The sequence below is a fragment of the Rhamphochromis sp. 'chilingali' genome (assembly GCF_963969265.1).
Source record: "Rhamphochromis sp. 'chilingali' genome assembly, chromosome: 1".
NCBI lineage: Eukaryota > Metazoa > Chordata > Actinopteri > Cichliformes > Cichlidae > Rhamphochromis > Rhamphochromis sp. 'chilingali'.
The window spans coordinates 62,270,202-62,292,635 of NC_137929.1; the positions used below are offsets into that span (position 1 = coordinate 62,270,202).

A 22,434-nucleotide genomic window follows, 5' to 3' on the forward strand; every position below is an offset into this window, starting at 1 on the left:
GTTTTCATCATCCCAGTTTGGAGCATAAATGCTGGCTAAAATTAGTCTGAGTCCATAAAGTTGGCCAGCAACAATAATATAACGGCCCACGGGATCAAATAAAATGCTTGATACAGCAAAAGGGATGCTTTTACCAATAAGGATATCCAATCCTCTTCAGAGTTAAAGTTGGAATGGAATGTGTGGCCAACCCAACCATTCTTCAGTCTATGTTGGTCTGCTCTCATGTTCCTTAAGTACATCTACCCTGTTGAACTTCATCCATCCATTCACGTCCGCTTAATGGATGAACTTATTATGGGAAATAAATATTTAAATAAAAACAAGCTGCTGATTATTTCACATTTTACTTGTGAGCAACGGCACATTTAAATCTTACAAATATAGTTATTTGGCTTATATCGTGATAGATATCGTTATCGCCTGGAATGAAAAAAAATATCGTGATATGAAAAAATCTTATATCGCCCAGCTCTACTGTGCACCAAACCCTGTGTCTTGCGAAGCCTCATCATCTGCGACTGGCTAGAAACAATTCAGTCAGGAGGGGAACTTCACCCGGCAGTTTCACTTGGTAAGATGCCGTTTTTCACGTACACCATTGCCTTCTCTGGATCCAGAAACTCCTTACTCTCGCCCCTAAAAGATATACACAGTCTCTCTGGAAACATTATTCCGTAGCGGACATCTTGACGCCCTCGAAGCAGATTCCTCACGTCCTTAAAAGCAGAGCAAGCTTTGGCAATGCTCGCGGTGTAATCAGGAAAGATGGCCACAGGGTTCCCCTTGTGTTGCACCGCTCCCGGGCCTGCCGTAGCACATTGACGCAGTCTTGGTAGTAATGGAGTTTGGCGATGATAACTCGAGGTTTCCCGTTAGATCTTCTGGGAGCAAGGTCTCTATGTGAGCGGTCCACCAGGATTTCTTCATCCAGTTACAGAACATCTTTCAATAGACTAGAAACTGAGCTGGTCGAGCTGGAACCAGCATCCTCCGCAACACCCACAATATGAATATTGCACCTCCGCATTCTTGACTCCATATCTCCATTCTTTTCTTTTAAGCAAGCCAGCTCAGTCTGTAATCCTGCAGCCGTCTCTTGGAGGCTGACAACCTTCTCCGACCATAATGATAAACCCTCTTTCAGGTCACTAGTAGCGGACTTGACGTTGTTAATTTCTGAGCGGACTGCTGCTGTGTTGTTAGCAATCTCCGTCTTAACTTCTCTTAATTTGTACTTGAGGTAGTCGAAATCCTCTGCAAGCGGACTTGTCAGTACTTACCTGATAATCGTGGAGATATCATCTTTAAGAGAGGACAGGATGTCCGATTTCAGACCTTCATACTCCATTGCGTTTCCTGACTGCGAGCTAGGCGACAAGCTAGGCGACGAGCTCCCACTTGCTTAAGTATAAGTATGCTGGCCCCTCGGGTTTAGATGCCCTTCCGGTTGTAACCACTGGTCCGTTTTTCCCCGTCGGTCACAGGTGTTAGGGGGAGTGATAGTTCGTTTAAATTATCCTTTAAAAGGGGCTTGGAATTGTTAAAATATAAGCTAGACAGGCGTGAGCCCAGTTCAACATGCCTAACTCCATTGTCGGCTCAGTAGTGCCCCCGAAGTCGGAGTACTTCAACACCTCCTGAATGAAGTCTTCGGCTGCTCTCCTCAGTGTCTGTTCACAGTTTATTGTGATCACGTTGAGAGAAGGTTGAGAGGGTGTTTGGAAAAAAACACCTACTAATCATTAGCTCGGCATGCTGGGAGAAGTTGATGGTTTGCTCGCTTGTTCAATTATTTCCATCTTACTTTGACTGCAGATGTAACCAGACATATTCCAGCAGGATTTGTAAAAAGCGTTTTAACAGACACACAAAGCTGGAAAAGTCTTCATAGTCTTTTTTCTTTAGGTCACGAGCAGTTGTCTAAGCATTTCACTGCATATCGTACTGTGTATGACTGTGTATGTGACAAATAAAATTTGAATTTGATTTGAATTTGGTGAACCTCTCGGCTTGTGATTGGGAGCGTATGCTTCCGTCTACGATGACATTTGTACGTGCTGCTGAACCCTTTAAGGTTTAAGATTTAGGGCAGTGCTGCTGTCTGTTCACCTTGTTGACTCTTGAAACCGACGCCTTTGCTCTCGAACTGCATTTGTCTTTTGGGAGACATTGATTGTCCTCGAAGCTTGTTCTTTAGTGTAAGATATACATGGGGATGAAGCTGAATAATATTCAACCAAAACACAGGCTCGGTGTGGTTCCAATTATGTTAATCTATCATTTTGCTCTGGCTGCTATGCCATGGTGGACATTGATCCAGTTCCGTAGTAACCTGTAATAACAGACTGAGACACTTATAATATCATTTTCATCACTGCTCAATAACACTTTCCCTCTCTTATTCTTCTATCCATATTTTAACACATCTCTTTCCATCACTTCTTACAGACACACACAAACACACTTCTCTTTACTGCATTCCTCAGTTTCTACACACTTCATACTCCATGTTTTCTGTTCCATATTTCTGAAAGAGGAAAAAAAAAAATCATGCAATCAAAACCTGGATCCCGGCCGTACTGCTGAGCTCAGTGCTATAGTAAAGTGAGAAAGTGATATTTCTATAACTAATGTGATATGATTAAATATGTGATTAATACATGAGAAGAAAAATCTGCCTCCACAACACCTACAGGCCAGTAGACACTCTTTCACTGATGAGGATGTACACATCCTGGACAGGGAGGAACGCAAGTTTGAGCGTGGCGTCAAGGAGGCCATCTACATGAGAAGGGAAAGACCATCTCTGAATCGCGGAGGGGGACTAAGGGGACATCTTTTGCCATCTTACAATGCTGTGATTGCAGCCATTCCCCAACTCTCTGTGAATGGTACTCATGGCCATTGATCAGTGGTCTTTGATCCGTGGTCATGAGAATTTACATAATTATGATGAAGGAACTGACCTACCAGCCCATTGTTCCTTCAGTGGTTCTAGTTACTGTTTATAAGATTGGGGAAACCTGCAGTCAGCTGAGACTGAAGAAGTCACTTGGATGAGTGACGAAACGTTTCTCCCACTGAAAACGCTACGTCCAGATGAACAGAATCAACTTTTTGAGATTTACTTACCTGAATGATTGAGCATGCATCGAGAAGAATTTAGAATGGATTACCTTGCTGAATCCTTTTAGACAAGGGACTTAGGACTTACTATCTAATTGTGTCCCACATAGATGATGTTCTCCAGTGCCCACTGTAATGTGGAGAAGCTCACTTTACGATTTTTTGATCAGTAACAAGACAGAACCAGACGTGGAAGCTGCGGGATGCTGGACGGGCTCAGCTGAACCTCTAGCTGTCATGGCAGGATGCTGGATGGGCTCGGCTGAACATCCAGCTGGCGTGGCAGGGCGAGCAGGTGCGAAAACCTCTGGCTGAGGCATGGCAGGTGACGGCATGGCAACCACAGACGGCAGGGCGGGCTCTCCAGAGCACTCAGCAGGAACTGATGGCGGAGCGGGAGCTGTGAAGTGCTGGGGTGGTTCGCCTGAACCCCCAGCAGACACTAGAAGAGTCTACACAAACTGCTCAATGACCCCCATGGAAGCAGCAACAGGCTCTTCGGGAGGTCCAGAGCAAAGTTAGTCCTCCAAATCAGCCTCTGGATAACCTGGCCTGGGTCTCAGTCCCACAGGGGCTTTGCTGAGCCTCATGGCTAGCATCTCCAGTGAAAACAGTCTTGAAGCCTGACTTCTTAGAAGCATGGGTCGTGGCATGATCAATACACAGAGATGCTAGATAATTGTGCAAAGGGATAAGATGTTCTGTGGAAGACTTGGGCAGTAACTTGTCAGTCTTAGTCCTTTCATGAACATGAACAGTCTCTTCATAACCGGGCCAATGAACTGGCAAATCTGTATTGATTTTAGCTTCCTCCTTAGAAAAAACACGCGGCACACAGTCACCCACCTCATGCTGCTGTAAGCCGCGGTGATGACGTGGACACCGCCTCCTCCTGGAAGCCACGGTTGTGGAAGTTGGCGCTGTCATGGCTGAGGCGAATGTGGTGCTAGAAGCACTGAAAATATGTTAAAAGTTTATTTTGTGACCCAGAAAGATTAGTATGAGTAATTTTAAAACTGGAGTTTGGCTGGGCCGCGCTATGAATTCTGGGATATGGTAGTAATTTGGACAGCCTTCGGCACGTCGCTGTGACGTAATCGGTCTACAAATGCGGCCTCAGGAGGATGCAGCCCATGAATTTGGACATGTCCAGAGTATAATCGCAGCCTTTGCGGTTAGAAAATTGCACTTGATCATGTCGCGATATTATCGCAAATGCGATATATCGTTCAGCCCTACTAGACGGCCAACACGTTAACGAGCTAACTGCGCTAACACACCAGTTCCCACCCATGTAATTGAGCATTGCATGGCACATCCAACATACTGTTTTACTTTAGTCCATGACTCGCTTACCTTCAGGGTCATACGTCACATGAAAACCAAAATAATTCCAAACGCCAGATCTGAATGAGGTTGGGGGAGGTGCCCTGCGCTCTTCCTTCTGTCTATGCTGTCTGTCTTGAGCGCTCAGTGGATCTGTGCTCGACAGTGCAGCCTAGGCGGAGTAGTCGAACGCAGATTCACTGAGCGCTCCACACAGACAGCATCGTCAGAAGGAAAGTTGATAAAATAAATTACAAATGTTGTATTGTTCGATACATATGCGTACCGAACCGAAAGCACTGTATGGAACGGTTCAATATCGATACGAATATCGTTGCACCCCTAATATATATACTTTTTGTGTCCCAGCTGAGTAACAGGAAGAGAAGAGTCTGGTGGTGCAGCAGAGGAACAATTTCAGCCATTTGGACTCAGCTCAGCCACTACAGAGGAAACAATGACTCCAACACAAATGGTGAGAAGAACATCACAGTTACACTGTTATTGAAACTGTGTGTACAGCTGGTCGGTTTTTAAAAGCCTGTTATCTTTATCTTTTCCATCCTGGGCTCCTCCATATGTACAGAATCTACATTCACAACCAAAAACCACAGAAGTTGCAAGAAAATACAAAGATCTTATTTTCTCTACACACATTGAAACAACAATATCATCAGTTGAACTAAAAAAAATTTTATGAAGTAAAAGAGATTCTTTGATGATCAATATTTCTTCAATACTGTCAGTTTGTACAACTCTCATTGTAGCACATCATTGTAATGTGATACTATCACCAGAAGGTGGTGGTAACACACCAACAATGTGTTTTTTTTTGACATGTCTGATTCCACCAATTTCAGTTTGTTCCATGATTGAATTTTACTCACTGCCTCTGTTTGTATCTCTGTCACTGCAGGACCAACATGGAGCAAGAAGTCAGCGCTCTCAGGAGGCCGACAAACCTCACAGAAGAAAGGGGGAGAAAACCTACAGCTGTGATGAGTGTGGGAAGGAGTTTACCCTGGCTGGACACTTAAAACGACACCAAATCATCCACAGTGGAGTTAAAGCGTACAGTTGTGACTTGTGTGGAAAGTCTTTTACCCTGGCTCAAACCTTAAAAACACACCAACTCACGCACAGTGGAGTTAAACCTTACAGCTGTGAGTTTTGTGGAAAGTCGTTTACCCTGGCTCAAACCTTAAAAACACACCAACTCACTCACAGTGGAGTTAAACCTTACAGCTGTGAGTTTTGTGGAAAGTCTTTTACCCTTGCTGGAAACTTAAAAACTCACCAACTCATCCACAGTGGATTTAAAGCGTACAACTGTGACTTGTGTGGAAAGTCTTTCACCAAGGCTGGAGACTTAAAAAGACATCAAACCATTCACACTGGAGTTAAACCTTACAGCTGTGGGTTGTGTGGAAAGTCTTTTACCCTGGCTAAAACCTTAAAAACACACCAACTCATCCACAATGGAGTTAAACCTTACAGCTGTGAGTTTTGTGGAAAGTCTTTTACCCTGGCTAAAACCTTAAAAACACACCAACTCATCCACAGTGGAGTTAAACCTTACAGCTGTGAGTTTTGTGGAAAGTCTTTTACCCGGGCTGATAGCCTAAAAACACACCAAGTCATCCACAGTGCAGTTAAAGCACACAGCTGTGAGTCATGTGGTAAGGCTTTTGCTCAAAATAGCAGTTTACAGAGGCATCTAGTTACCCACTCTGGAATTAAGGCGTACAATTGTGACTTGTGTGGAAAGTCTTTTACCCTGGCTGGAGACTTAAAAAAACACCAACTCATCCACAGTGGAGTTAAACCTTACAGCTGTTACTTGTGTGGAAAGTCTTTTACCCTGGCTGGACACTTAAAAACTCACCAACTCATCCACAGTGGAGTTAAAGCGTACAGTTGTGACTTGTGTGGAAAGTCTTTTACCCTGGCTCATAGCCTAAAAACACACCAAGTCATCCACAGTGGAGTTAAACCTTACAGCTGTGAGTTGTGTGGAAAGTCTTTTACCCAGGCTGGAGACTTAAAAAGACACCAAATCATCCACAGTGGATTTAAACCTTATAGCTGTGACTTGTGTGGAAAGTCTTTTACCCAGGCTGGAGACTTAAAAAGACACCAAATCATTCACAGTGGAGTTAAACCTTACAGCTGTGAGTTTTGTGGAAAGTCTTTTACCAAGGCTGGAAACTTAAAAAGACACCAAATCATTCACAGTGGAGTTAAACCTTACAGCTGTGAGTTGTGTGGAAAGTCTTTTACCCAGACTCAAAGCCTAAAAACACACCAACTCATCCACAGTGGAGTTAAACCTTACAGCTGCGAGTTATGTGGAAAGTCTTTTACCCAGGCTGGAGACTTAAAAAGACACCAAATCATCCACAGTGGAGTTAAACCTTACAGCTGTGACTTGTGTGGAAAGTCTTTCACCCAGGCAGGAGACTTAAAAAGACACCAAATCATTCACAGTGGAGTTAAACCTTACAGCTGTGAGTTGTGTGGAAAGTCTTTTACCAAGGCTGGAGACTTAAAAAGACACCACACCATTCACAATGGAGTTAAAACTTACAGCTGTGACTTGTGTGGAAAGTCTTTTACCCAGGCTCAAACCTTAAAAACACACAAACTCATCCACAGTGGAGTTAAACCTTACAGCTGTGAGTTTTGTGGAAAGTCTTTTACCCTGGCTGGAGGCCTAAAAAAACACCAACTAATCCACAGTGGATTTAAAGCACACAGTTTTGAGTTGTGTGGTAAGGCTTTTGCTCAAAATGGCGACTTACAGAGGCATCTAGTTACCCACTCTGGAATTAAGGCGTACAGCTGCGACTTTTGTGGAAAAAGTTTCAGTGACAAACAGTACCGAAATAATCACCTACGGATTCACACTGGAAATGATGTTTCCTGCTGTGATCAGTGTGGGAAACTGTTTGCAACCGATGCACAATTACGACGACACATGTTTAGCCACACTGAGGAGAGACCTTATAAATGTGACCTGTGTGAGAAGGCTTTTAAAGCTCCACATCAGCTGAAAAAACACCAACAGATCCACACAAGAAAGTAACTCTACAAGTGCAGTTACTGTGAGGTATGTATTTAGTTTTTTATCTTGTAATTTTAACCTGATTGTTTGGAACAAGTCTGATCAGTAAACTTATGGAGTTATACTGAATGAACTGTTTTGAAAAATGAAGACTCATTTTCACTCAGTAAGCTGAGTGTTGTAATTAGAGCTGGGCGATAGAACGATAACGATATGTATCGCGATATAACTTTTACTCGATAGAGAAATTAAGCTATCGCGATAGACCTCGCCGCTCTCGTCCTCTTAAAAAAAAAAAAAAAAAGGTCAGCCAATCTAAATTAAGTAGCGCAGAGCCGAACCAATCACAGCCGCAGCGTCACCTCGCGTGACTTGTTACGTACAGCACAAGTGCCAAGCCGCACGTGGGTTTGTTTGGGAAGCAGCCAGCGGAGGAAATGAGTGTGCCGACTAGAAAAATCAACCGAGCGTGACCGAAGAGAAAACAGATGATGGTTCCAATGCCGGAGAGATTGTCGAACGGAAGAGCCATAGAAGTTCCGTAGTGTGAAGGTATTTCGGCTATTTCAAGTCTGACAAAAAACAGAGTAGCATGCACTGTAAATTGTGCCGAAAGCAAGTCTGGAAATACAATAAACTGGTGCATGCGTCACACTGTGCGCCACGTTATTGTTTCGGTGAAATGAATTTCTACAAGACTGTTTCTGTTAATTGTACTCTCTGCAGTGTTTAAATGCTTACATATATACACACAGTTACTGTCAGTCCACACATACGACTCGGTTCTGCTTCTATGTCCCAGCTTTGTTTACTTTTTCCCACCGAGGCTTCTAGACTTCTGATTGGCCAACATTTCTGCACGGTTAGGAATCTAGCGCCACCTGCTGCTTTGGCATGTTCATAGCAGCGTTTTCCTTCATTTCTGCCTTTATGTGTGGACGGGATTATTTTTTAAAACGGAAACGGAAAATCTCCGTTTTCAAAAATACCCGTGTACGTGTGGACGTAGCCTCAGTCTCTGACTGGAAGCGCTAATTCGTCATTCGGCTTTTGTCAGACTAAAGTAACTGTTAAAACTGTTTGAAAAGCTCAGCTATACAACAAGGAGAGATTGAGAATTTCCTTTTAGTTCTCAGTTTATTTGATATTGACAAAAGTTAATTAGTTTTGTCTGTTCTTCTGTAAAACAAACTAAGATTTATTTTTAGAATTAATATTTTGTTTCTAAGTGGAATTGACAATTTAGTAGTCTGTTTCGTTTGTTCTGTTTTGAAACTTAAACGCTTTAGCGGCTGCCTTTTGTGTAGTTTGCAATATTTGCCTTTATTTATCTGAAAAAGTCTCATGTTCCTTAAGTACATCTACCCTGTTGAACTTATTATGGGAAATAAATATTTAAATAAAAACAAGCTGCTGATTATTTCACATTTTACTTGTGAGCAACAGCACATTTAAATCTTACAAATATAGTTATTTGGCTTATATCGTGATAGATATCGTTATCGCCTGAAATGAAAAAAACATATCGTGATATGAAAAAATCTCATATCGCCCAGCTCTAGTTGTAATGTAATATTAGATTATTCTGTTATTATATGTTACCTTATATATGTAATCAAAGTAGTTGAATTAGAATACTGCTGTAGATCACATTATACCCTTTAATATAGAGTGTGTGAGCTGTATGTAGTTTAGTTCTCATTATACTTTTGAGTTAACAGAACATATTCACATATTAGTTCATTAGATAAATGTGCATCACTCTGTATCCTTGATCTGCTGGGAATGTGTTACACTGTTTTCTTGACATGCTTAATTGTTGAATCATGAAGAGAAGGTTGTAAGCAGGAGACTCTGTGTCTAAAGACAGGGGAGATAGACAGACCACATTCCACACCCCCACCTTACAGAAAGCAGAGAAACAACTGCCGAGGTCATAACTTAGGCGCTGTAACAGAGAAAAAATGTGATGTTTTGGCTTTTACGACTAGCTGGGGGCCACTAGAGACTATAAAAAGCTGAGCAACCCGTCACCATTTTGAGACATGTGCCTGACCCTCTGGTAGCATCTCTCCCGTCCGGACGTTGTAATGCTCTGACTGTTGAATTGTATGGAAATAAATGATTGTTGATTGAGCATTTATACACCGAGTATTGTCCCTCCTTCAGCCCAAAGATTCAAAGAATTGGGAGAATTCAACAGTAAACATTAAAATATAATTGGACGTTGGCAGAGATGCTCTTTATTTCAGGCAACGTTCAGGATAAAATTGTTGAAGGAATTCCCCGACTTACAACGTCTTTGTTTAGAAGTGGAGCGACGCACATGGATCCATTTCTCAACCCTGTCGTCACTGTGGTGGTGGGAAAGAGTTTCTCTGTGATCTTTGTGGAAAAACTTCCAATCATCAACGGGACCTAAATCCACATCAACGTAGCCACACTGGAGACAAAGTGAACTACTGCAAAGAATGTGGGAGAGGCTTCCACACACCAAGTACATTAAAAATACATGAACTCTTCCACAGTGTGGTCAAAAAGCACATCTGTGACCAGTGTGGGTCATCCTTCACCACTGGAAATAAGTTCAATGAAAAAGCATAAGGGAATCCACACGGGAGAGACACCATACAAGTGCAGACACTGTGACAAAAGCTGGTCACAATCAGGTCATAGTAGAGCTGGGCGATAGAACGATAACAATATGTATCGCGATATAACTTTTACTCGATAGAGAAATTAAACTATCGCGATAGACCTCGCCGCTCTTGTCCTCTTAAAAAAAAAAAAAAAAGGTCAGCCAATCCAAATTAAGTAGCGCAGAGCCGAACCAATCACAGCCGCAGCGTCACGTCGCGTGACTTGTTACGTACAGCACAAGTGCCAAGCCAAGCGGGTAATGGAGGAAATGAGTGTGCCAACTAGAAAAATCAACCGAGCGTGACCGAAGGTTACCGAAGAGAAAACAGATGATGGTTCCAATGCCGGAGAGATTGTCGAACGGAAGAGCCATAGAAGTTCCGTAGTATGAAGGTATTTCGGCTATTTCAAGTCTGACAAAAAACAGAGTAGCGTGCACTGTAAATTGTGCCGAAAGCAAGTCTGGAAATACAATAAACTGGTGCATGCGTCACACTGTGCGCCACGTTATTGTTTCGGTGAAATGAATTTCTACCAAATTTGTGTAAAGTTGCAAATAGAAATTTCCAGTTAACTCTGTCAAATGCTTTTTCTGCGTCTAAAGAGAATATTGTAGTTTCTAGGTTTTTACTGTATGAGTAGTCTATCAAATTAAGTAATCTACGTGTATTTGTTGATGAGTGCCTACCTTTTATGAAACCAGTTTGGTCAGGATGAATTAAGAGGGGGGTTATTTTCTCCAGTCTCTTTGAGAGAGCTTTGCAGATTATTTTAAGGTCTACATTTATAAGGGATATTGGACGATAGCTTGAGGGATATACAGGGTCTTTGCCTGGTTTTAGCAGGAGATTAATGTTTGCAGAATTCATATTTGATGGAAGTCTGCCCTTTTCTTTAATTTCCAACAACGTTCTGTAGAAAACTGGTGCTAGAATCGACCAGAATTCTTTGTAGAATTCTGCAGGAAAGCCATCTGGACCTGGAGCCTTATTATTGTGCATACTTATCAGGGCTTCCTGGAGTTCACCTGGTGTCAGTGGTGAATCCAGTGCCATTGCTTGAGTGTCCAATAATTTTGGAAGAGTTATGTTGTCCAAAAACTGATCAATTTCTTTTTTAGATGGGTTTATTTGTGGTGAATACAACGTTTTATAGAAATCCCTGAAAATGTTGTTTTGGATCCTCTTTCATAAACTGGTTAAAAATATTATATAATTCCCCAACAGCTTGTGTTAGAACAAATGACCAGACATCCTCCAGCTTCTGTCTCTTGAGGGGCACCAGGCAGGGATGCCCACTCTCCCCTTCACTATTTGCAATTTTTATTGAACCACTAGCAGCAGCAATTAGACAGAATTCAGTAATTAAGGGCATAAAATGCAAGAACGTGGAACATAAAATCAGCCTTTATGCGGATGATGTGTTACTCTTTCTCCAAAATTCACAAACCAATATCTCTGGGGTGATTGAATTGATAAACTCTTTTGCAAGAATATCAGATTACTCAATTAACTGGTCAAAATCTACAGTCCTACCGATTAATTGCTCCTTCCATAATTCCTCTTCTACACCACTGCAATCGGGAAATATAAAATATTTAGGTATAAATGTTTCTCCCAAGCTTGCAGATCTAACTAAATTAAACCATATCCCACTTTTAAAGAAGGTAGAAGATGATCTGGCTAGATGGAAATGTCTACCCATATCACTCATGGGAAGGGTTGCCGCTATAAAAATGATGGTCTTACCAAAAATAAATTATTTATTCTCAATGATCCCAACTAAACCGCCACAAGATTGGTTCAGATCTCTAGATTCATGTATGTCCAAATTCCTTTGGAAAAATAAACCCCCACGTATAAGCTTAAAAACACTACAAAAGACCAAGGATAAAGGAGGACTAGAACTGCCTAACTTTCAGCACTACTTCTTAGCCAACAGTCTTCAGTTTATCTCAGGATGGCTAAAACACACCCTCTTAGATGAACCTTGGCTAGATGTAGAACAAGCACTCTGCAATAATCTAGAGATCTCAGACCTACCATTTATCAGCTCAAACATCCAACGACATGAATGCTTTAAAAGCATCAACATCAGCTCTTCTCTGACAGCATGGTGGGAGTTTCTAAAATTGACGGCGTCTTCATTAATCCCATGCAAACGTACACCTATCTGGAACAACCCTGACATATTACAAAACAATAATATGATAAACTTTTCAGATTGGAGTGATAAAGGAATCAAATATTTAGAACATATACTAGAAGGAACAGAATTTATTTCATTTGACGGACTAGTTACACAATATGGGATCAACAAGAAAAGATTTTTAGAATATCAACAAATTAAATCCATAGTAAAAAAGAAATTTAGACCGGGTCAAGTTGAACTACAAACACCACCAAGTGTGGTTCAATTTCTTACTCTTAAACCCCCCAAATTACTATCCAAAATATACAGAATGCTTTCTAAAGCAGATGAATCAATATCACTTCCTATTGCAAAATGGGAAGCGGATTTATCAGTTAACTTAGACCTAAACTTCTGGTCTCAGATTTGCTTAAAAACCTTTCATCTAATTAGAAATCCCAGTCTTCAATTAATTCAATACAAAATATTACATAGAGTGCACTATACAGGTCATCGGATGTTCAAGATGGGCTTTACGTCTACCAACAACTGCTCACACTGCCAAACCAATTCACCGGACAATTATATCCACGCTCTTTGGTTCTGTCCACCAGTTCAGAAGTTTTGGCGCGAGATATGTGAAGACTTATCGAAGTGTCTGAAATGTAACATTCCAACTTCCCCCTTAGTGTGTTTGTTGGGCAGCTTAGATAATGTCACTTCAGAAAAGAATATCGCCCATATGGTTTTCACTGCCCTATGCATAGCCAAGAAAACAGTCCTCATGAACTGGAAAAATAAAAATAATCTTAATTCTAACCAATATAGAAATTATCTATTAGATTACATTAGTCTTGATACAGCCTCTGCCACCACATCAGATCAATTGCTCTGGGCTCCTTTGATCAGCTCCATCACCTAGTGGGGGTGGGGGGTCATAGTTTGGTCCCGCCTTCACTGTTGTGATTGGTGTGGGGGTAGGGACAGGCTTAGGGCGTTGGGGGGTTCCCCGGAGGCATCTTCCTTGGGGGGCTCAACCCGGGGTAGCAGTCATGTCCGGTTAGGGGCTCTGTTGGCTCTCCGGTGACTGTTTCCTCGCGGCTGCGTGCAGCGGGGCTAGGGGAGGGTCTGTGCTGACGGACGTGGGTTACTGACCTGGTAGCCTGGCTGCCCCTGGGTGGGTCCGGGATGGGCGTGAGGTTCTGGGGGCGCTCCGTCTCTGGGCTGGGACCCGGACCGGGCCTCGGGGGCTTGGGTCCTGGTTGGTGTGTTGCCGGGGTTGTGGGCGGGTGGGTGAATGGGGGCCCAGCCCTGGAGCAGGGTGCCGCCGGTGCGTCGAGCCACCTGGGGGGCTCTTCAACTGGTGGGGGAGATTGTCACATCTTGCAGGAGCTTTCCTCTCCTCAGGAGCTGCCTCTGCAGGAGGGGGAGATACAGGAGAGGTGGAGGAAGATCTCAGCCTGGGTGTTTATTGTCTTATGTAGTCTGGAAGATGAGTGGATGGTGGGGTGGGTGCAGTTTTCTCTGTGGTGGGGTTGGGTGGACTGTCCCGGGCTCTGTGGGGCCGGGCGGCGCTGCTGCACTGGGCCCGGTCTGGATGGGCCTGGGCCCCCTTTCCCTGGCGGGTCGCGGAGTATGGGGGTGCCTACTGGGGTCAGCGGGGGAGCTGGCCCCAGGGAGGGGTCACTTGCCCCTCCCTTCCTTCCCTCCCCATCTCCAGCTGCCTCCCTCTTCCCGCTCCACCACAACCACCCACACATGCAGGGCCTTGGAGTAGGGGTATGTCACCAGGGTGCAGAGGAGGCTACCCCCCCCTCTGTTCCCTTCTGGCTGCCTCTGCCTCAATTTTATCCCACAACTTAGACATTCACATTACTCACACTCTCATTACACATACATATAGGATCTTGGGGGTGGGCACGATACACGGAGTCCAAAGTACCATCAGGGTGTACACCCCACCCCTGGCATCGTTGCCCACCTCTCAATTTTAAATACACGTAGACATTGAGGGCTAGCAGGAGGGACCATGCGCTTACCTGCTGCTCTCTGGCAGGTAGCTCCAAGCCCTCCTGGGTTTTAAATGCACCTTAGAACACACATGCATCAACATTACAATGAGCGGGTGGAGGGAGGTTCGGAGTCTTCTCTCACCCCCGTTCTCTGCGACCTGCTGGAGCAGGGGGGCTAGGACTAGGAGGAGGAGTTGGCCGTCCGACTGCGGTCTGGAGTGTGGAGCCTTCCTGCTGCTGCGGAGTCGGGGCGGTCTGCCTCCCCCCACCGCAGGGAAAAGGGAAACACCACCTGGGTCTGGGTGCAGTTCCCCCCTCCAGGGGCGGGGGCACCTAGACCCGGTTTGTAGAGTACGCTTGGGGAGTGTGATCATGTGTACAACGTCTCTTTATGTCTGTCTCCACGTTGGTTGAGTGTGGAGTAAGTGCATATGAGAGCATGAGGGTGGGAATGGATGTTTGTATCTGTGTGTGCCTGTATGTCTGTGTCTATATGTCAGGTTGGGTGTCAGGCGCCACCTCTCTGGGGACATCTCAGGCCCTCCAAGGTTTGGAGGCCTATCTCCCCCTACCACCACTTCCCCTGCCAGTGGCGGACCCCCTCAGACATCGGTGCGTTGGTGGTTCTTTGTGTCCGGGGATGGGCGTCCGGGTACACACCGGCTCACTCCTTGGCGGCCGCTTATCGGGGCCTGGAGCCTGGGGCTCGCTCGGGCCACTTCGGAGGTGGGGTGCCCCCGGCCTCTCGGCCTGGGGCTCGGTCACTCAGGCGCAGCTGGCTGCCGGCGGAGCTCACGGGCGCGTCACTGCAACTCCCCCTGGCTTCTGCTCCGCGGCTGCTGAGTGAGCCCTCATCTGGGACTCTCCTCAGCTCTTTCCGGGACAGTGGCGCAGCTGCCCCTCTGTTGGTCTTCCTTGGTCTCTTGTGTTCTGGGGGCCTCTGGATGTCTGGAGTTTTGATCTCCTCCACACCTGCTTCACGCCCTGGAGAACGGGGCTGTGGCCCCCCCACACCCTCTAGCAGATTATTACATGAAGGAACCTTTTAAAAAACAAAAAACAAGTGCGTCCATGCTCACAGGTATACACACGGGTGATCACACCCACAAACTACACCCTTTTTGGCTCCTACCTCAAAGCACACTGTGTTCTGTTGATCTTATGTGCTGCACAATAATGTTTAACATTTAGTATTTACTGTCATATTCCCATATATCATTGTGATGTTGTTTATTCTATTACTCTTGTTCTCTTCTGCTTGCTTTCTTTTTTCTTTCTCAGCAGGTGATCCAGGTGATTGATATATGCATTTTTTTTTCTCTGCCCGTTCTGTTGGTTTTTGTCTTTTGCCCTTCTCCCCCGTCCCTCTTCTCAGCTGTTTCTCTTTCCCTCTTTCTTTCTCCCCTTCTTTCCCCCAGTCAAGTCTGTCCCGTATTCAGTAAGTGAAAATAAAATAAACAATAAAAGGTGAATCAAATGGACCATTACGGCAAGGCTGGGATGGTCAGTTTGGTAAAGTAAATCCGTTGGGCATCTTTCTTTGCCTTTAGACAACAATTCTGATGGCAAAAGAGCCAAACGGGACAGGCCAAAAAAAAAAAAAAGAAGAAAAAAAAGAAATGAATTTCTACAATACTGTTAATTCTACTCTCTGCAGTGTTTAATTGCTTGCACACAGTTACTGTCCGTCCACACATACGACTCGGTTCTGCTTCTATGCCCCAGCTTTGTTTACTTTTTCCCACCGAGGCTTCTAGACTTCTGATTGGCCAACATTTCTGCACGGTTAGGAATCTAGCTCCACCTGCTGCTTTGACATGTTCATAGCAGCGTTTTCCTTCATTTCTGCCTTTATGAGTGGATGGGATTATTTTTTAAACCGAAAACGGAAAATCTCAGTTTTCAAAAATACCCGTGTACGTGTGGACGTAGCCTCAGTCTCTGACTTGAAGCACTAATTCGTCATTCGGCTTTTGTCATACTAAAGTAACTGTTAAAACTGTTTGAAAAGCTAAGCTATACAACAAGGAGAGATTGAGAATTTCCTTTTAGTTCTCAGTTTATTTGATATTGACAAAAGTTAGTCAGTTTTGTCTGTTCTTCTGTAAAAGAAACTATTTTTAGAATTAATATTTTGTTTCTAAGTGGAATTGACAGTTTAGTAGTCTGTTTTGTTTGTTCTATTTTGAAACTTAAACGCTTTAGCGGCTGCCTTTTGTGTAGTTTGCAATATTTGCCTTTATTTATCTGAAAAAGTCTCATGTTCCTTAAGTACATCTACCCTGTTGAACTTATTATGGGAAATAAATATTTAAATAAAAACAAGCTGCTGATTATTTCACATTTTACTTGTGAGCAACGGCACATTTAAATCTTACAAATATAGTTATTTGGCTTATATCGTGATAGATATCGTTATCGCCTGAAATGAAAAAAACATATCGTGATATGAAAAAATCTTATATCGCCCAGCTCTAGGTGATAGTAACAAACTTGAACGTACACACATGGAAGTGAACTTCAGCTGTGACCAGTGTGACAAGAGCTTCAGGAATCTCAGTTCATACTCCAAACACAAACGATCCCAAGCTGTAAATAAACTGTTTCACTGTTACCAATGTGCAAAGACATTCACTTCATTATCTGCTCTGTGCAAACATCAGTCTGATCATGCAGGACTGAAATCACTGGATGTTAATAGGAAAATTGTGCTTACTAGTCAGTATAATCTTTCAATGATATAAGTTTGCATATGGTAGAATGCTGCATGTAATCATTTTTGTGTAGAAGTATATAGTTGGTGGCATATTGAAAGAATGTCTCATCCTAGGAGGTCTGTAACATTCTAGGGTGTTCACCCCCACCTCCTAGGAGCACGAGAGAGGTCGTACCTTGTCTTATTGTTTTACGGTAGGATTAACGTTGCTATGTCAGTTTTAATTTAAGTGCTTTTTTACATATAGATGAACTGTTGGATTTTCCAGACCAGCAGGTTAAGGGAAGTAGTTTATGGGGCCACACTCTGACGACCACACACACACACACACACACACACACACACACACACACACACACACACACACACACACACACACACACACACACACACACACACACACACACACACACACACCTCCACATTCCAATGTAAGGAACAAACGCTCCCTGAAGTATAAATAAAGACCAGGGCAGTTTCTCAGTGCGAGCCTCAGTGCTGGAAGCTGCCCTTGCTAGCAAGAAGTTCTGTGTGTTTCTCTTCTCTGAGTCTTTACTGAAGAAGTGTTTTAGAGTATATTTCTTAACACTGGATCACAATGAATCTGAAGAGAGAGAAAGATCCTCTTCTGGTTTCAGGCTCAGACTTAAAAACCTTGAGATCAGGCTCCACAGAGTTCAGATGGAATCTCCTGTAAAGAGTGTCAGCTGATGTCACACTTGGATCTGATGAGGTACTCTGATTTCTGGACCTGCAGTGAATAATCCTGAATGTTACATTTAGGAAGCTGCATGTATCAAGTTTATATCAAGTTTATTATTTTTCCTTTTAGAGATTTTAATTCTCTAAAATGTTATCCCTGTTACATTATAGTCTTTGTTTCCTTAGGACACAGTAGTGTTTAGTAGTTGTATTCATTTTATGTGTTACCTAAGTTAAATTTCAATCCTTCATTCATATTTAATCTTTTGCTGAGGTAAAATCTTCTCTTAAATCATTTTCTCCCAAAGCTGCAAATATTTTCACAGCAGTTGCTCTTAAAACTTCCAAAATGAACTAAATCTGTCCACCAGCTTTGAAACAACACCTACTATGACTTTATGTCCAGAAAAAAGAAACTCAAGCTAACCTGGTTTTGGGCTGTACTTCCATGTAATGCCAGTTTGTACCAAAAGATGAAGCAGTGAGTCAGTGTAACATTTATTTAATTAGGCAAAGACCACATTCATATTCACAGTGGCAGCAAAGAATTGTTGAAAGTTAAAAACAGCAGCACACATCAGGGCCATTTTAAAGATCACAGGTGACTACTTTTACTGGCAGCCACTCTCAGAAAAATTTGGGTTCTTAAATGGTTCTTCTGATGTCTCTATGGTTCTTTAAAGAACCATCATACGTCAAAGAACCTTTTTATTTTGAAGATGGTTCTTTAGCTATTACAAATGGTTCTTTAAAGAACAAAAGGTTCTTCATCCTTAGCTATCTGAGTTTGTTGGTGTAAAATGGCATAAATAATATTCACTTTAATGAGGGAGTGAATTAAACTGTGTGTTTTGTTTGTGTGCAGGGGGGGGGGGGGGGGGGGAGGGGCAGATGGTGGGATACTGAATATTCAAATTAAAGTTAGAAACACTTGCTTAAAAATATTCTGGTGGCAGGGGTGGGGGCCAAAGCCTAAAGACCCCCAACACCCACCCTGCAAACCCACTGATCACAAATAATGTGGTAACAGAATATAGAATTTATTATTAAGCCGTTTATGAATATGGTGAATTTATAAATTAGCAATTCATTCGGGGGATATTAGACAGATTCAGATACTGATCTATATCAGATCTCTCGCTCGCTCTCTCTCTCTCTCTCTCCCTCTCTCTCTCTCTCTCTCTCTCTCTATATATATATATATATATATATATATATATATATATATGTATATATATATATATATATATACATATATATATATATATGTATGTATATATATATATATATATATATATATATATATATGTATATATATATACATATATATATATATATATATATATATATATATATATATATATATATATATATATATATATATATATACATATATATATATATATATATATATACACACATTCTGGGAAGAAAGGATTCTGGGAAGTAGCTAGCCGGTCGTCACGGCAAAGCTACGAGAGCGTCTCTCAGCATGGGCCCGAAAAAAGTTCTGTCAGCCGAGGAAGGAGACGATATTAAGAAGTCGCTGGAGTTTATGACAGAGGAGATTTCTACTGTCAAACTGCAGCAGAAAGCCATCCTGGACCTGGTCGAGGAAGTTAAGGCTCTCCGCATCCAGAACGCCGAGAAGGATCGGCGGCTGGCGTACCTGGAGAACAGAGTGGCGGATTTGGAGCAGTACACCCGGATGAACGATGTTATCATCACGGGGCTTCGCATCAAACCCCGGTCATACGCCCGGGCGGTCGCCACTGATAATGTAGGAGGGCCAGGAGAGGAAGATGCCAACTCCACGGAGCATCAAGTGGTTACCTTTCTACGGTCCAAAGGTGTGGAAGTGGATTATAACAACATTGAGGCTTGCCACCCTCTACCCCGAAAAAATGACAGTAACAAACCAGCCATCATTGTGAGATTTGCAAACAGAAAACAGAAAACAGCACTGTTAAAACAAGGAAGGAAACTGAAAGGATCCGATGTCTTCATGAACGAACATCTGATAAAAAGAAATGCGGACATTGCCAGGAAAGCACGTTACTTGAAGAAACAGGGAAAAATTCAAAATACATGGACCACCAACTGCAAAGTATTCATTAAACTCAATGGAACACCGGAACAAGCCAAAGTGTTGGTCATCAGAAATATGGAAGAGCTGGACAAATACTGAGGTCAACTTACTCTGGAGGTATGAATACACATGTGACGTGACACACAACACAACACATGGCACAGTCCAAAAGAGCTTCATCTGCATCCGGCAACAATATCAACATGACTCATTGGAATTCTCTTTATGATAATCTGGAACTGAGAACATTTCGATACACAGACCATAATGTTCTAGACTTAGAAAAGGATATAGACCCGGAAAATAATTTCTTCTACAACATCAGCTGTAACTGCTGCTACTTCACTGATGAACAGTTTAAGCACACCATCAACACGGAAAATAAATGATCAATAATCCATTTTAATAGCAGAAGTCTGTATGCCAACTTCAACAATATAAAGGAATATCTAAATGAGTTGACAAATCCATTTGGAATTATTGCCATTTCTGAAACATGGATCAATGCGGAGAAAGGAATGGACTTTGGACTGGAGGGATATGAAGTGAATTTTGTAAATAGAAGGAACAAGAGTGGAGGGGGAGTAGCTGTGTATGTGGATAAAAACCTAAACTACAAGGTGGTAGAAAGTATGACAACTGTAATTGATAATTTACTAGAATGTATAACAATTGAAATTTATAAGGAAAAAGAAAAAAATGTAATAATTAGCTGTATATATAGAACACCTGGCTCTAGTATTCAAGTATTTAATGACTTCATAGAGGAAATATTCTCTAAAACAAATCAAAAAGTTATGTTTATCTGTGGTGATTTTAATATTGACCTGTTGAATCCAAAAAAGCATAAAATGACCGACGAATTCCTAAACACTATGTACAGTTTGAGTTTACATCCTAAAATAACCAGGCCTAGCAGAATTACACCACATTGTGCCACCTTACTTGACAATATTTTCACTAACAATATGGAAAACAACATTGTGAGCGGAATATTAATTAATGACATCAGTGATCACCTACCAGTTTTTGCAGTTTATGACACTAATTATAAGAAAAATCAGCATGAAGAACAACTGAGATACAGACGGGACAAGGTGTACAAAGAAGCTGATATTGATATTGCATATGGAATATTTTTAAGAATATTCATGGAGTTGTACGATAAAAACTGTCCAACAATAAAATACAACAGAAAGCACAAATATTCAGATAGACCATGGCTCACTAAGGGTTTACAAAATGCATGTAAAAAGAAAAATACACTCTATAGGGAATACCTAAAACAAAGAACAAAAGAAGCTGAAAATAAATATAAAAAATACAAAAATAAGTTGACCAATATTATACGTGTATGTAGAAAGGAGTATTATCGTAAAATATTGAACAACAATAAACATAATATGAAAGGAATATGGGATGTTTTAAACGGTATCATTAAAAATAATTCTGGACAACAAAGTTATCCACAATACTTTATCGATAATGGCAATATTATGGAAAACACTGCTGATAAGGTCAACAGCTTTAATCATTATTTTGTAAATATTGGACCAAAACTGGCAGAACAAATTCCTGAGTCACTGCCATCAGTAGAATGTAGTGAAAACCTGATTGATAGGAACCCTAACTCAATGTTCCTCACATCAGTGGAGGAAAAAGAAATAATTGACATTGTACACATGTGTAAATATAAAACATCCACTGATTGTAATGATATTGACATGAAAATCGTCAAGAAGGTGATTGAAGGAATTGTAGGACCTCTAACATATATTTGCAACTTATCATTTCAGACGGGAAAAGTGCCAAACAAAATGAAAATAGCTAAAGTTGTGCCGCTGTATAAAACCGGGGATAGACGCCACTTCACAAATTACAGGCCTGTTTCTTTACTACCACAATTCTCCAAAATCCTAGAAAACCTGTTTAATAAACGATTAGACAAATTCTTAGATAAATATAAATTACTCTCTGACAGTCAATATGAATTCAGATCAAAAAGATCAACATCTCTGGCATTAATCGAATCAATTGAGGAGATTACGAATGCTATAGATCAGAAACAGTATGCAGCTGGAGTATTTCTGGATCTCAAGAAAGCATTCGACACAATCAATCATGACATATTAATTAATAAACTGGAACGGTATGGGATTAGGGGGGTTGTACTGCAATGGGTGAAAAATTATTTAAGTGACCGGAAACAATTTGTGAAGCTGGGTGTCCATTCCTCATCATGCTTGGACATTGCTTGTGGTGTTCCACAAGGCTCTGTACTGGGTCCAAAATTATTTATTATTTATATAAATGATATTTGTAAGGCATCTGATATATTAAAATTAGTATTATTTGCAGATGACACAAATATTTTCTGTTCTGGGGGGAATCTAAAGGAGCTGCTGGATACAATTACTTCAGAAATGTGCAAAATTAAAAAATGGTTTAACAGGAACAAACTATCGCTAAATCTAAGTAAAACTAAAATTATCTTATTTGGGAATTCCCTTAGAAATGCACAAGTGCAGATTCATGTAGATGGTGTGGAAATTGAAAGAGTACTTGAACATAAGTTTCTTGGTGTGATTATAGATGATAAATTAAACTGGAAGTCTCATATAAATCA

General features: G+C 41.9%; 1 protein-coding gene across 7 annotated transcripts in view; it reads left to right on the forward strand.

Moving 5' to 3' along the window:
* The window catches only part of LOC308404347 (uncharacterized protein), a 45,910-nt gene that overhangs the window by 13,231 nt on the left and 10,245 nt on the right, over positions 1-22,434 (forward strand). For 2 of the 7 annotated variants that reach the window (XM_080894376.1, XM_080894374.1), the window contains exons 2-4: positions 4,825-4,930; positions 5,372-7,564; positions 9,830-10,552. In XM_080894376.1, the coding sequence (XP_080750502.1) occupies positions 10,547-10,552 (6 nt within the window). In that variant the 5' untranslated portion in view covers positions 4,825-4,930; positions 5,372-7,564; positions 9,830-10,546. Of the gene's footprint in view, positions 1-3,299; positions 3,425-3,445; positions 3,647-4,824; positions 4,931-5,371; positions 7,565-9,771; positions 10,553-22,434 lie in introns of those variants that run through there. The other 5 variants (XR_013973107.1, XR_013973108.1, XR_013973109.1 and 2 more) reach the window with 5 other exon arrangements.